Below are 17,102 nucleotides of genomic sequence, written 5' to 3'. Positions count from 1 at the left end.
TCCATTTTCCTGTTTTAATAAGGGTGAGTGAGTAGTAATAGTACCAAGTATCAATACCAGTACTGACATTTAAGGAACGGTAAATTACCTTCGAGTAAATGCAATGTAGTGAATATGGGTGGTAAATAAACTATTCTAATAAACAATTTACTGACCAATTGAATTAAAGAGCAGAGGTTATTCCTTTCAAACAATATTAAGAAAAAACATTTTGGTGGGATTTGAAAGTATTTATCTAGCCTGTTTTTTGTAGATTGGGTGAATTATATATAATACCGGTATCAGTATGTGGTACCGTCAGGTACGATGCTTAATATTTGGGTATCAATACAAATTTGAAAATGAGGTCCGCATTATATCGTCTTCCGAGTTGTCGTGTGACTTTCCCCCCCAAAAGTTTTAATGTTTTTTTTAATTCACTTAACATTTTTAGGCTGTTATAAAAGTGTTTTTAATAGTAACAGATTTGGTCTTATTTTCAATAAATTATATTTTCTGATTCGTCATATATCAGATCATATCTGAAGTATTAATTCTGCAACTGGCTGGCAACAACTTCGAGATGTCCCCCTGTCCGCTGCCCAAAAAATGTCTGGGATGGGCTCCAACTCCTGTGACCTTAGTGAGGATAATCAAGGCAGAAAATGGATGGATGGAAGAATTAATTGTCTATAAAGCAAATATTTATTGATCAGCTGCTGTATATGTTATATACTATTTATTTTCATATAGAGTAAAATGTGAAAAAAGCAAATTATTAAAATAATACATAAAATTCCTATAATCACCTATTTATATATATATATATATATATATATATATATATATATATGATTAAAGAAAATGATTATCGTGAAAAGTGAACACTTTGGTGAAAAGATTCCCAAATGACTCATGCTGGAATCATTTTCTCTGAGTGTTTGCTGCCGGGGAAAAAAACGTCAATCAACAGTTGAGTCAATCCAAAATGTATTTTTATGACTGTTTTTTAAGGCTGTAGATGTAATTTGAGTGACAGCTCTGATACATTTTTGCACAAATCAAATTCCAAACAGATAAGTTTTTTTTTTTTTTACAAAAATCCCTACTCTAAATAAACTGCATTATATGAATTGGATTTTCACCAAATTGTGTTTTGTCTCCACCACCAAATGACAATTTGTGATTATAACAAAGAATTCTGTTTTGTATGACTTTATTATTTGCTTCTCTAGGGCTTTCCATTGATTCCCAACTTCTAGAAGTAATGCCTTCTTTTGACCACCAGGAGCTGCTAAAACACAAGGTAATACGCACAAGTTGAATATCTGGCCTTTCCTTTTGCATGCTCCCGGTATTCTAACAATTAATCAATAGATCAATGAAGCAATAATCAAAGACTTTTATTCAGGCAGAAGTAGAAAACACACAAAGAAAGACCAAAAAAGAAAAACAGTTTGAAAAGTTTATTTCTACCATACACAAACTGTACAACACAGCGCATCTGTTTTTCTTTTGAGTGTGTTTGTTTAAATCATGAAATCGTAAAAGTAAGTTTGAATGTTCAAACTACTCCGAGGGCTAATGAGAAACATTACGTCATCATGGCCGTTAAGAAAAATCGTGAGGGAAAAATCATACAATACAATCTGATATCATACCGGTAATAATCGATTCACAAAAGAAAGAAGCATTTCACATTACAAAACATCAAATACTAACAGGGAGGTTGTTAGGGGGGATAAATAAATATTATTCACAGAACTTCCTGAGCAAACAATGCCTGTGTGGGGATTAAATAGAAGAAAATATAAATAAATAAAGGGTTACGTTTGAGTGTTTTAAATTAGATGATTCATTTCAAAATATTATTTGGATGAAATAAGAGTGTTCTTGGGATAATTTGGCTCTTCCTGCTGCTGCTGTCAGTTTTGTCTTTTTTCATTAAGGAAATCTTAAGCTTCGAATCGTAGTTTCAAAATATGAGTCAGGTCAACTGAAATAAATAAACTGGTGCAATGAATATAAATAGTTGTTCCACTGCGAGATATGTTTGCTTTACGAGTGAAAAAGATCAAAAATGGATTAAAATTAAAATATAACATTTTCAAACATAATAATCTGTCAGTGGATAAAGAAAATTTTTACTAGAAAAGATGACTTTTTAATTCATTTTACGACATCTCTCTCTTAAATGTTTAACTTGAATTTGTTTTATTTGTAAAATACAAAATTGCAAAGAAATCATGGCATTCTTTTTCATGTATTATTTTTTTTCTTGTATTTTGTTTTTGTAAAATAAATGTTAATGTTTTTCTTTAACAAAAGAAACTACCGTTCGATATACCACGCGTTTCAAAAAAACGATGTTAAAACGATAGCGTGTATTATTTGACACCTGATGGTGTACTGCAACTGAAACAAGTACTAAAAACCACAAGGAAGAATACAAATTACAGAGACTAAAAGTGACCATAACGCACCATTTTACTCCATTTTTTTCCCAGCCTTTTTGAGGTTGTCTGGTAACTGTAGTAGCAAAATGGCGGACAATTATGTCAGCTCCTTCTAGGTGATGCTCATGTTATGTAAAATAAATGCAAAATGATCAACCTACGAGTGTTTTTAAAAAAATCAATTGATTTATTTTTGCTTGTTATTTAAATAAATATTGTTTTTAAATGAATGACATTTTTTTAACCACCAGGAGTCACTCAGTTATACACGGTGTCCCTTTTGTCCATTTAACTTAGTGTTCCCTCTTAAAGAGACAGCGTGTGTTATTTACCAAAAGGAATAGTTTTGAAATGTTCAGTATTGCCCTTTAATTCGTTTTCAATACAGTCTGCCAAAAAAAAAACCCGGCAAAAACATCCATCCATCCATTATTTGCACTGCTTAGCCTCAGTAGGATCACGGGGGTGCTGGAGCCCATCCCAGCTATCTTCGGGCAGTGGGCAGGGGACACCCTGAACTGGTTGCCAGCCAGTAGAAGGGGACACAGGGACAAACAACTCACTCGCTCATTCACACCTAGGGACAATTTGGACCAGCCAATTAACCTGACATGCATGTTTTTGGAATGTGGGAGAAACCAAAGTGCCTGGAGCAAACCCATGCAAGCACAGGGAGAACATGCAAACTCCACACAGGAGGATTCAATCACATGACCTCAGAACTGTGCCGCGGACCACCCAGCCACTGTGCCGCCCTAATCATATTTCATATACACAATTGATCATAATCATAATTTGAAACTACAGAAGTTATTTCTAAAAAACAAATACTCAATAGTACAGTATAAGTATTTTTATTTGTTGTTTGCAATGTTCTTTTCACGTCCTCGTTTCCATTGTCCACATAATGGTGACGAAATATCATCTGAAGTTAAGCGGATCATGTATTTTATCAATACAGTAGTGCAATAAAGCAGAAAGGTTATACTTCACAGTACAGAAGTTGAAGTACAGTACTTTTCATTGTTAAGCTAATGATTAAGCCTGTAATTTTTTTTATTTGAATTTAATGTATAATTGAGTATAAATTGAACAAATAAAGGTTTCTTCTTCGCAATCTCCTCGAAAAACAGGAATCACTGTAATCATAGGTCGCGAAATTCATTTTTTTTCTTTTCTTTTACGCACCATAAGCCTCACCTAGAAGGAGCTGACATGATTTCCCGCCATCTTACTGCTTCGGGATCCCGAAACAGCAAAAAACTACGATAAGAATGAGAAGAGAAATTGTGCGTTTCGGTCACTTTGATCATTGTGGTTTGTATCCTCCCTTGTCCTTTTTACTCGTTTACGGTTTCACTACACAACACAGCGACACCTAGTGATCAAAACAACACACACTGTCCCTTTAACGCCTGTAAAAAGGGTGAAGTGACGAAGACTTGTCCGTCTCCATTTTGCGATCAGCTACTAAGATGGAGAAACAGTCACGGGAACACATCTGCCCTCCTATTACTGAAAAAAATGGTAGTGTTTGAGTTAAAGAAACACCGTCCACGTAATACTGCCCTAGCACAAACAAAACATAGTACTTGTATTTGTTTTTTGTTTTTTTTTCTCAATATTTTTAACGGATCCATACATTTAGGCACGTACGACATGCACACCTCACGCGCGTGTGTGTGCACAAAAGGCAGTTTTATGATAAGTATATTTAATAGTAATAAAAAAAAATATTTGTTTAAAAACAAACCGATTTTAATTAAAATGAAGAAACAAAAGGGTCGGATGCAGCGTTGACGTCACGTATCATACATTCACATTCCAATGAAGAAAGCAAAAGCTTCATAAAAATAGGTTTACTTTTGGTGTACTAGAACTCTTTTTTTTCTTTTGGGGAGAGCTAACAGTAGCACACGTGCACCATAAAATTGGAATGTTTTTTTTTTGACTTCTCAACCACTTATAACTCCTAAAATAAATACGCATAAATTAAATAATCATAATAAATACAGCGATCGACAGATAGAATATTGCTAAGCATGGAGGATGATAATAATAATTATAATAGCTGAAAAAAATAAGTGCAAGAGGGGTGGAAATCTCAGCAGGATAAAAAATAAATAAAAAGTGAAAATTGGGTGGCACGTGCGCTCAAACATGGATTCCCTTGATGGCCTTCTTGATGTTCTCCAGCAGCGTTTTGCACTCGGGCGAATACTCCAGTTGCGATTTGTTGTACATGTCCGTCAACGCGTTGACGTAAGCTTCGAAGTTGTGCTCGCTGATGGGCCCCTGTGCAGCCAAACAAATGTCATGAATACATTTTGGTTGATAACCTTTGATTTCATTATATATTTTTGAAGTATTTTAAATCAGATTTTCAAGTTTTAATATCATTCCTGTTACTTTCTAAAATAATAACAAAAATAATTATTCAAATGAGGAAAAATGAACTGAAACAAAAACAAATATGAATAAGTTTTCTTTAAAAAAAAATAAAATGAATAAAAGAAGGAAATTATAATCAAAAAAGCTGTACGGAATTTGGAATTTTTTACTCGTGGCCGCCATCTCCTGGCTTGTGTCATCAATGTTCGTGCATTTCTTCGATCCACTCTAATTAACTCTTCTTTTTTTATCTTTCTTGGGGTTTGGGTTGGCGTTTGGACTCTACTTGAAGCAGATCTCTTCTTATTTTCGCCATTTTCATGCTACACTAACAAATACAAACCCAAAAACGTGGGGACGAGCATGACGTCAATTTCCGGCACCCCTGACCCCCTATTCCTCTTACGTAAAGTGTTCCACCCAGAACAGCTTTGATATGATAAAATAAGATTTGATAAAATAAGATAAAAGCAGATAGGTGCATCGGAAAATACAGCATAAGGGCTCTTTGAACTCAGTTGGGCATTGTTAAGTCAAGTTAAGTATAGCCCTTACTCACATACTTAACAGAGAAACTATTAAACTTTCAAAGTTTTGAAGGGCACCTTAAACAATGCACTCCAACCCTAAAGGCAGCTATATTTTGTGCAAGATATTTACATTGGCCTTTCAAGGGCTTTGGCATTGCTGGGAATTCTACTCGGCGGGGTTGTTGAAGCTGTAATGTGTTGAAGAGGCATCAGGGAGCCACTAGGGAGTGCCAACGAGCTGCATCAATCTTTAGATAACATTGGGACTTTTCCTGAGGCACACTAGACAAGGCCTCATTGCACACTTTTGTGCCCAGGCACTACCATATTTTCCAAATTGCGCCTTATAATCCCAGTGTGCCTTATATACCGCAAAATACAGTGATTAAGATGGGCAATGCATACAGTATTTACACGTGTGAGGTTTTATTAATCGAAAAACATTGTTGATCAGTGAGAGCACCAATACTTAACCACTGGACCAACAGTGATACAGATGATGTATAAAATTGGATTTTATGTCATTATCACACTAGCTTTACTCACAGTGCCAGAAACACATGCTAGAGAATGGAGAAAACAGGAATGTCCCTTAAAGATACGAGTATGTAAACACAAAGTCCGATTCATCCTCAGCTACACCAAATATTTATTTGCTTCATCGTGCTTTTTTTGTGTTTATCTATATCTTTCAGGACGACTTTGTTTTCTCCAACGTAAATAAAATGAGTGTGATGATGAGATCAAATCAAACACCTTTACATAGGTTTTGGCATTATCACCGCCTCAACCAGGGTTCAATTCCCGTTGCATCCGATGTTTTGCGATTATAGTCAGTGACTGATCAATCATTGCACTGCTATATAATGCAAGTGTATAAAATGTGCAATAGTTATACACAAATAACGGTAACCCTTACTATAGTTTAATTCCATGCACCTTATAGTCCAGTGCGCCTTATATATGGAAAATATATGACAACAGACTATATTTGGGGGGCTGCGCCTTATATTCTAGTGCGCCTTGTATATGAAAAATGTTCGGCAACAGACTATTTTTGGGGGGCTGCGCCTTATATTCCAGTGTGCTTTATGTTTTATAAATAAAAAATGTATGACAGAATACTTTTTTGGGTGGGTGCACCTTATAACCAGTGTGCCTTATAATCAGGTGCGCCATATAGTGTGGAAAAATACGACAAACCAAAAAACGTAAAAAGAATCCTCAAAACCTTCAAAAATAATTACACGTTTCGCATGTTTTATGGTGGGTACATCTTTTTTAAGTAGCTTGCATGCTAAAAGTGTAAGAACACCTGTTCCGGACATAATTGTTGTGTTTCGGTACCATTTGAGGCAGCTGGATGTCGGTGAGGCTGCTGATGAGCGCTTGGCTGAGGTGAGCCAACTCCTTGAGGAGCCCGTCATTGTGCTGCTCCATCATCTTGTTCTCCTCCTCAATGCTCTTCAGGTTGCACTCCATCGACGAGATCTGCTTTCAGGTACAAAGCGGCACAGTCGAGTTAAAAAAAAGGAAAAGAAAATTAGCAACATCTGCATTGCTTTAGCGTGAGGTGGAGTTGAAGCTTACCTGCGTTTGCAGCTGCTTCATGTCCGCTTCCATTTGCATGTTGGATTCATTTAGTTCCTCGATGTCGTGCTCCAAGTGCTGACCGTCCGCTTTGTTTTCAATGCCTGCAAAGGAACACATTCGTAAGTTTTATTGTAAAACCAAAGATTAAATGATTTCCTACAAAGTACTCAGCGATACCAGCTAATTGATGCATATACAATATATTATAATATATGTATTATATTACATTATTATATTATATATTTTATTTTATATATATATATACATATTATACATTTTTTTAAAATTTGCCAACATTTTTTCTCTTATTTTACTAGAGAAATGTGTTAATATTTAAAATAAAGAGGGATATTCTTTTAGTTAGGATGTAAACAGTATGCTTGAGATGAGCTAATTGCATCAATTAGTAACAGTAAAAATTGAAATTACTTTATTATTATTGTTTGTATAAAATGCATTTAGAAAACCTTTCAATCCATTTCTTTCGTAAAATAAAATCAATTTTCTTTGAATTGACCGGGATTATACATCACTTGGCCAATTAAAACTACATTTACTGTATTTTCTACCGATATTCTTACAGTAATATATGAAAATGCACAAAATGATCCCCAAATTTGCGCTCAACGACATCCACAAAACATTTTAACCTATGTCTCTAGTAATATAAAAACAAATTTCTTTAAAATGAACAGAATTATGTATCATTTGAGGCAGTAAAAAATACAATTACTTTATACTTTACCTATACTTTATAGTAAAATAAGAGAATTAATTAAATTATCCACACATTTGCTATAGTAAAAGCTACATTTACAAAGCATTTTAACCTATCGGTAGTTAAAAACACTTTTCTTTAAAATGCACCAAATTATATATCATCAGAACCAAAGTGACCGTCTTTTGTTTAAATTTAAGTAAGGGGTACGTGTCAAATCTATTTCCTTCGTAAAAAGAGAAATATTACTTGAAATGAGCTAAATAATCTGATATGGCAAATTGTTGGACTCGTCACTAAAAAATACCAATAAAACAATAAATCATCCATAAAATGTGCAAAATGATCTATCATATGAGACATATTGTTCGTTTTGAAGATTGTTTTGATCATTTTAAGTATCACATTAAATTAATCACAAATTTATTACTGTATTATAGCTAATATTGAGGAATGTTGATTTTTCTTAACTGATTACAAATCGGGAAAAATGTAAAAAGACTATTTAAAAAATATTACAGACGAGAACTGTCTAAATAAAAAAGCAGTGTACCAGCCACAAGGGGGCACCTTGGTAACGGCGATTGGTTTCAGCCTCTATTGATAGTAAATAAACATTTGAAATAAGGCCTGAATTGGTACTCGCCTATCCCGAAAAAATTAATGCATTAATAAAAAAACACCAAGTTGATTTGATATACACAATAATAATTACATGATATCTTAATTTATTTTGGTGAATTAGGAGCCATTAACTAAGTTAAAAAACAATTAAAGGAAGTGCAATTCTACAGTGGCAATACTTCATTTTACCAGTATAAATTCAACTTTGCGAGGAAAAAACAGGAGGTCAGCATTTAAATAGTACTTGGATATACACACATCAGAAACACAATTGAATTATCTGTTTATTTTTACACACTTTGGGAATATTTAATGTATTTGATGTTACCGATAGGTACTGTTATACGTCATTATAGAATTGTTTACAGAATTCCAAGAAATTTGTCTCAACTTGGCAGGTTTCAATACCAGTTTTTTTCAGTTTGAGATCAACACGAGAACAGTAAAGCTTCGTTTTTTGAAGGGATTGATCATTTATTTCAAATTTTTATACAATCAAATACTCTATTATATATTGAAGCCACAGAACAAACCCCATTTACAAGCTCCAACATTTGTTTTGTTTAACAAAAAAAAAATACTGTCCTTTTTTTTAACAAGTAACTTGTACTGTAAAATTAGGATTTGTAATCATCAATGCAAATTAATGACTTCAATTGTGGGTATTATTTTTGTATACTGCGGCCTGAGTAATTGGATTTAATGGGAGATTTTTCAAAGCACAGTTGAAGAAATAGAAACTCAGGTGGATTGCACTGCTCCACTGAATGAGCAACTGAGTGTTTTATTCTGAAGTCCACGGTGTGTGTGTTTTTTCCAGACTAGTACATAGTGATAGGCAGATGTGAGATACTCGCTGAAGTTCACAAAACACGAAATTGCAAGACATTTTGCATGTACGTTATGTAAATTGGTCAAGCTGTTTCACGTAAGTGTACTCATAAAACTGCAACGTTATTGACAGACAGGTAGAGAAGATGCAGGGTTAAAGCCCTAGTGTGCTATATTTGACCACTAGATGGCACTGTGTGGTCTAGTACATGCAAGGGCCAGTGATACACGACGCAGCGTGGCGACAGGATGCATGACAAACATGACACCGACTTAATTGGGGATTCCAAGGTGTAAAAGAAATACACGTTTTCCGACCTAGGATTTTTTTTCATAAAAATGTGTGACAATTCGTGTATTTTTGCCAAGTATTCAAATCAATGTTTTTTTTTTTTTACCCGAACGTTTTTTGTACCAATAGGAGGCATTATGTATTACACACTGTCCCTTTTACATTTAGCCAATCATAATGTGGAACACAATGCACGAGGAAAATCCACAATGTAGGGGATTACCTCATGTGCAGTCCCTTCTCAAGATTTCTTCATTTCCCTCATGTTGAGATTTTTGAGTTTTTCCTTGCCCTCATGTAGGTTTTAGATCAGGGGATAGTGTAATAATAGTCTGTGGTGTGGGATAATGTGTGGTTTGTGCAGCCCTTTGAGACTCTTTATGATTAAGGGCTATACAAATATACACGAGACTATGAATATAAAGTGCAATATGACAAAGGATTATTGTACTCTTATCTTAATACCAAGTGCAGTTACCAATAATACTTATGAGATCATACACACTTTCATACAAAACTTTACATGATACTAGTTGCCGATACCGGTATTTCGCCACTCACCACTGCTGGCCTTTAGTTTAATGGTCATCATCTCCTCTTCCGAGTGCTTTTTCCTGATACTTTGCGCATTCAGCGGGCATCCCGACAAGCTGAAGACATTTTAAGGTGATAAATATATGGTGGAGACTGATCCTCGGGACGTAAAACCGAGCATCACCTCCTGTGCGTGGCGAAGACGTTGTTGGCGTGCCCGAGGCCGTTGCAGCCGGGCAGGGGGCAGTGAGGCAACTCCTGCTTGTTGCTCTTCCAGGGAAAGGGAAGCCCGTTAAGGGAGGCTTCCTTCTGTCTCCTGGCGGCCAGCGGGCATCGGTTGGCGCTGCGGTGGCTCGTGTATTTGCCCGACACGTGGCCTTGGCCCTCGCAGCCAAATACTGGGCACCTGGCAGAAAAACAGCGAGGTTTGGTGAAAAACTCGGGTGATTACGGTATTTAATATTTGACCACTAGATGTTGCTGGATTGTGTAATGGAAAAAAAAGAGTACTAAAAAACACAAGGAAGACTACTATGTAGACTTAAATGAACCAAAACACACAATTTCCTTCTCATTTTTTTGCATTTTTGAGGTTTTTGGATTCCCGTCCCAGCAAGATGACGGACAATTATGTTAGCTCCTTCAAGGTGTGGCTCATGTTAGGTAAAATAAATGCAACTTTCTTAAAGTCTGTAGTCTGTACAGCCCATTGAGACTTCTTGTGATTATGGGCGACACTTATAAACATGACTTGACTTGACTATGGTAGTTTTTTATTTTTGTTTATTATTCAAATCTATATATTATAATATAATAACACCCTTATCTCCCGAACCATAAGGGCTATCTTGATATATAATATGCTTTTCTGGGTTCGAAATCACACCCAAGATCTATTTTAAGCAGATATTTGTTTAAAAAACGTGCACTTCTTTTACCTTTATGCTCTTTTAGAAAAGTCTGGATTTAACTGTTACAACATATAAAAAATGAGCTTCCCGTGCTCTAAAATCAACAAAAATTAAATAATATAAGAATACCCTTATCTCCCAAACTGTAAGGGCTAGATTAATAAAACTTGCTTTCCTGGGTTGGGAAAAAAATCCAGGATCTATTTAAAGGGTGGGGCGCGTAGTTCGAGGTGCCCTTAAAAAGATTAATATTACATGTTTTTTTTTTTTATAAAGTAGGAGTTTTAACAATGCCCAACTGAGTTCAAATAGCCTTTATATATACCTTCCCCACCGTGCCTATCTGCTTTTGTCCTACTTTTAAACTTTTCGTTAATTTTATGATAAAAATGGTGAAAGTAAGAAAAGGAAAAGTTCAAATACAGTCCAAATGCCAACCCAGACCCTTAAAAGATAAAAAGGAAGAGTTTATTTGAGCGCAACTAAGTACTTCAAATACTTGAATGTGCAAAAGAAGCTGAATTGATGATTTTAGCCAGTAAAACATTTTAAAGTTAAATTGTGTCCACCTTGAAAAACAAAATGCACATTTTTAATTTCACGCTGTTTTAAAACAGTGTGACTGGGCTGTTAAAACAGTAGAAACAGAGCTTCTCGCGGGCTGGAAACACCAAAAACGCAAACATTTATTCTATGAATGATGTTTTTTTACCACTAGGTAATGCTAAACAATACACACTGCCCCTTTGACGGAAGGAATATTAATAAGAATGTAAACTGACCGTTACTGCCTTTTATTGATCTATTCACTTTATCTATAGGGTAATAGTCTGCTGAGTCATATATTTGGTGGCCAACATCCTTATGTGATTAACAAACATATTGATTAGACTGCAAAAGGGTCCAGTAAGAACAATGTAGCAACATTAGTTGAATGGGGAAAATTATTGTTCCATTAGCAGATCATTTTTCTCTTTTCAGTTGTTATTTTTCTTTCTGTTGGATTTTTAAAAAAAATGTTTTATTGTTAAAATGTTGCTTACTTTCAAATATTAAGTCTCTTTGTTATCATTTCCATTATTATTTGTACAAAAGACTTTTGCTCTTTTTAAATATTTCTTCTCATGTTGAGAATTATTTTTGTTAGAATAATATATGAGCAAAACTAGCAGTTATCTTTATTTTAAGTATAATGTATGGAGATTTTTGTTCATGTAAAATATTGTTTTGATTATTTCTTTCTAGTAATTATTTTCGTGGGGAAGAAAATGAAAATGAGCAGAGTTATTTATATGAGTTAAGTATTATACAGTCTTGTTAATTTCAAGTACTTTTCTTTCTTTTTCTTTTTTTAATTTATTCATGTTAATTAATAATAATTTAATTTCAGCTTTGTATATTTTACTCATTTAATTTCAATAATTATTTTTAATGATTATTTAATAATTGCAAAATTATTTGATCAGTTTATTTTAATAATTATATGTAGAGACTATCTAATTTCACACATTTTTCCATTTATTTTTTCTCGTTATTTTAAAACAAAAACAATAACAAAAACGAGAAAATATCAGTTTTGTTTATTTTATTTACTGTACATACATGTTTTACATTATATATTTGATTTTGATAATTATTTTCAGTTAGAAGAAAAAAATAAAATGGGCAAAACGATTTGCTAAATCAGTTTGGGTTATTTCAAGTATTGTACATGGAAACCAAACGATAGGAAAATGAGAAAAAAAGAATCAGCAGAATATAAATATAAAAAGGTATAGAAGAAAGAGAAAAATTGCTCATAAAACAAGCAAAAGGAAAAACCTAAAAGTGTTGCTATTTACTGTAGATTCTTGCAAATGTACCCAATAATGCGGGTGCCTTGTATATAACTAAATGGAGCAGCAAAAACAAAAAACTTAAAATATATTTGTATACCTATTGGAACAAATTGCAGTCCGAGATCATTAAAACAATCTCTTTCAATAACTGGACCGGAAGATCCGTTGACCATTAAGTTGATTAATCCAGCCAAATGCTGATTAAAAAAAAAAAAAAAAGTGACCAAAACTGTAAACGGACTCAAATAATCGCATTAAGTGCAAGTAACTAATCCAAGCTGAACTTTAATGGGAGCTTGCTCATGGGAATTTCATCAAGAGTTGCGTTCACAGGCCTTGTTGCTCATCTTCTTTGTTTTGTTCATGTGTCACTGATGGCTTCAGTCCTGAACTGACGTCAATTATACAAATTGTTTGTCCCCTTTCCACAGAAATGTCCCCTTTATTATGATCAATTAACCAGGTTGTAAACAATGTCCAGGGTTCCTACCGTTTAAGGCAAGGTGAATTTCAGACTGTTTTAATGCTTTTTTAAATCAAATTTGAGACCAAGACCAAGGCCTTGATTTTAGAATAACGAATTCAATGCCTTTTAAGTCTTTTCAATGATCCGCGGGAACCTTGAATGTCACTACATTGTTGTCAATGACAATAAAGACAATTCCATGTTCAATTCAAACATAAACTAAAAGGAAAAAAAAACAGAAACAAGTCCGAATCTACCTGAGCAAAAACAATTATGATTTATTTGTTGTTTTGCTCAGGAGATAAAGCATTCGTCTTGCGATCAAGGGCTCGCTGGTTCGATTCCCGACTCCTCAGTGTTAAATGTTGAAGTGTCCTCATGCAAGACACTGAATCCCTAATGCCACTGATAAGCAGGTAGTTGCCTTGCATGGCTGACGTTGCTATCGGTATGAGTGTGTGTGAATGGGTGGTGTTCATTGACTTCAAAAGCGCTATATGACCATAGAATAAATACTCAAACTGGCAACACAATTGAATTAATTGGTATTGAACCTTTTATATACCCTGGTCATATCCCTCGAGAGGGGGTGACCCACAGCAAGACACTTACTCAAAAGCAAATAAACGAAAAAAAAGGAAAAAGTAGAAAAAAATTGACCATGGCCAACCCCAATGCCCAAACACCCAAACGAGTTAAGCACCTTGTCACCCAAGTTGGACATGCTTTCGTCCTTCCAGATGAAACGGGACACAAGAAAGCGGCTATGTCACTTGGGTCAGGGTTCAACAGCAGGGCCCAACAGATATCACTGGTTTACCCCTGCGGCATCATACAACTGCCCTGCCCGTCCAAACATCCCACTATCCTTTCACAACACATCTCCACTCATTCCTATCACCACTACATTTAGACCTCTCTCTACATCTCAAAAACAATCTGCGTTCAGGCTCTAAGTCTCTGCACCATACAACACAGTTGGCACAATCACACTCTCATACAGTCCTCTCTTAACATCCATACTCATACTCTTGTTTCTCATCACTCTCCTCAGAGCACCCAAAAAAAAAACGTACAAATCTCAAATTGTATGACATTATTGAAAGACGTCAATTTGACAATTTCAGAAGTGATTTTACTCAAATATAAAAGTCCGACGTTCTCGTTTTAAGAACTTCGGCAAAGGCTAGAGAATCGACATCGAAAAATGAATATTGAAATGATTTTAGTCGAAATTTAAATGTCAGGCTTTTTCATTGTACAAAGCTCGGCTAATGCTAGAAAAATGGCTTAGAAAAATGACTTTTTTATTTATTTTACTAAAGGGTCGTGCCATATGGCCCCCCACCACCCCTCTCCTGATGTGAATCAGATCTATACCCGTTTAATACCTATAAGCTGATGCATCAGTAATTAAAAAACACCCAAAAATCAGCGTCCAGATGCGGGCGTCCACAAAAGGCTCACGTGTCAATTACGTGATTGTTTTGGCCGACGAGTCCGGCGCCGACGTTTTCTTCACATTATTACCAAGGAAGCACTCAGAGCGAGCGAGAGAGTGATAAGCCCGATATTCTCTTTTTAAATCCCACAAAACACATCACGGTGTCCTAATCCGGGGAAAGTAATTCACTAATGTGAGTACAAAAGCCGCTGATTTTCTTTGTGCAACTTGATGGCCCGCAGGTACGGGGGAACTACGCCAGCGTGCCACTTTTTTTCGCTTGTTTGCGTCAGGCAACAAAACAAGAGCCAAGAAAAGAGAGAAATGTCTTACTTAAGCTCCTGCTCGTCTTTGGCCTCTGTTCTCGGGGTGAGCTTCAAACCTCCTTTTCTGGCACGTGGGCAACCTGACAGACTGGAAAAAAAGAACAATGTATGATTAGAAAACTCGGGCTGACTAATATGAGAATTTATACAGCAAATGTTCCCAATTATTATTCAGACTAATCAATGTAAAAAACATCCCCATAATTAAGTTGATAAACCAAATAATTATTAGCTAGGATGGGCGAAGATCAGTGACACGGGGTCAGGGCACGCAGGTGAGGCATAAGGTATATTAAATTGTTATTTTGATTCAGTGTTAAAGTTGTTTCTCATTTAACTTCACCATTTTTGGATTTTCTTTTTCGAAATCACTGAATTTTCAAATTTACTGTTCAAATATTAAGAGCGAGCGGCCGCCAAGAAGCACTTTTCTATTTAACTACCCCAGGGGGCAATAGGATAACTGCATGTTTCATGTCATGGGAGAGTGTAAAGTAGATCATTTTTAGTTAATTGTTTATTATCTGTGTTCTATGTTACAAATAATCCTGAATTAAATTAACTCGCATTTTAACTTGTTTTTTCTTATTTGTATCTACTATGTTTCCATTCTGAATGTATGAGTATTCATTAAAATACACACACATAGTCAGATTTTAATACACACATATACTTCAGTTATTTTTTCGTTTTATGTATGGCAAGACGTATTTGTGACGTCATTGATAATTTCTACGCATGCGCGAAGTTTGACTAAAACTCGTTCGCTGTCTGCAAACGGGGTGAGAGAGGTCTTGGTATAGCCTAAAAAAGGAGATACCACCTTTGCTCTCCCTGCTGCGCAGCAGATTCTAAAAACTATACATTTGCATTTCTGCCTGATCGCTTTAGTCAATAGCGTATCAACATCTTTATTAGCTCTCTCAGAGAGATAGTGACCATGACCAATGATTTTCAGGGTTCGTTGAAACCCTCGAAAATGCCTGAATTTTAATGTTGTGGTTTCATGTATTGAAAAGTGCTTGAATTTTGGGCGAAGTGCCTGTAAAGGCTTGAAATGGTTGATATTTTTCGAAACATGGTGACATTTAAGCTTAAAACACACTTCTATTCTATAGCATATGAATAATCTATATTTTATGTTGATAATATGTGTATTATTTTCCCTCATGCAGTGTTTAGATGAGGGGATTGTGTCTGTAGTTTGCAATAGTCTTTGATCTGTGCAGCCCTTTGAGACTCTTAGTGATTAAGGGCTATACAAATAAACATGACTTGACTTGACTTAAAAATGACGCGACACTGCTCTCTGGTGACTTCGCTTGCATTTCTTCCCTTGTGATTAACAGCAGCTGGCATTAGTTTGTATGGCATTATCCTATGAAGCGTCATTGCCCCCAACAGGTCGTGTCCAACAGGACAGGTGCAGGCTACACCCAAACAAGGAATTATGAAATGTGTATTAGTGCAAGGATTATGTATCAATTATGGACATTCATTATGGGCCATGCAAAAGAGTAAAGTAGGGTTTCCCTTTAACGAATTGTAATGAGATGAACTTCCTGCAACTGAAAATGTAAGCTACATATTGCCATCATTTTATCCAACAATTATATGGGGAGAGATTTGTCTAAAATTATTTACACAGAAATTGCTCATGTCCACGGATCTATCTGTAATTTACTCAAGATATACAAATCATACGTCTTGAAAAATGTACAGGGAAGATTAAACATCGCATACGTAAATCATAGACATCTTTGTGGATCTTCTAAATACATGATTCACACCAGATTCCTTCTTTTAATGTTACTGGAAAAATTTAAGAATTGGCTTTCAAAACCCTTAAAAAGTGCTTGAATTTAGCCATGAAAATGTGTATGAACCCTGGATTTTCATTTGGCGCTCTCCCTCCAGCCCAATCAATAGAAGTTATATTAGCAAGCTAACAGTGCAGTGCAGCCATCTACTGTATATTTTTTTGTCATGTTATTTTGGCCTTTGTCTAAAAATATCGTGGATTACATCCCAAAATTGAAATTTTTCAAACTGGACTTTAAATTGGAGCAGGAGACAATGTTGAGACAAGTTATTAATTATTTTATTCAAAATGAGCAGCTCATGGACTTCAATCAAGTATACCTCACTAAAGGCTCAGCAAAAAAAAAA

The 17,102-nt window shown here is 35.2% G+C and overlaps 1 protein-coding gene across 1 annotated transcript in view; it reads right to left on the bottom strand.

Annotated features, from left to right (window-relative positions):
- Window positions 1–1,430: 1,430 nt before the first annotated feature.
- st18 (ST18 C2H2C-type zinc finger transcription factor) overlaps window positions 1,431–17,102 on the bottom strand; it is a 106,855-nt gene continuing 91,183 nt past the window's right edge. Inside the window, exons 17-22 of the mRNA XM_088347368.1 lie at window positions 14,941–15,021; window positions 10,133–10,354; window positions 9,976–10,064; window positions 6,947–7,050; window positions 6,704–6,850; window positions 1,431–4,730 (exon numbers count right to left, since the gene is read on the bottom strand). Coding sequence (XP_088203494.1) covers window positions 4,590–4,730; window positions 6,704–6,850; window positions 6,947–7,050; window positions 9,976–10,064; window positions 10,133–10,354; window positions 14,941–15,021 — 784 coding nt within the window. The 3' untranslated portion in view covers window positions 1,431–4,589. The remainder of the gene's footprint in view (window positions 4,731–6,703; window positions 6,851–6,946; window positions 7,051–9,975; window positions 10,065–10,132; window positions 10,355–14,940; window positions 15,022–17,102) is intronic.

The sequence above is a fragment of the Urocampus carinirostris genome, chromosome 1 (genome assembly GCF_059441175.1).
Source record: "Urocampus carinirostris isolate Australia breed hairy pipefish chromosome 1, RoL_Ucar_1.0, whole genome shotgun sequence".
NCBI lineage: Eukaryota > Metazoa > Chordata > Actinopteri > Syngnathiformes > Syngnathidae > Urocampus > Urocampus carinirostris.
This window is presented reverse-complemented; position numbering and strand designations above follow the sequence as displayed.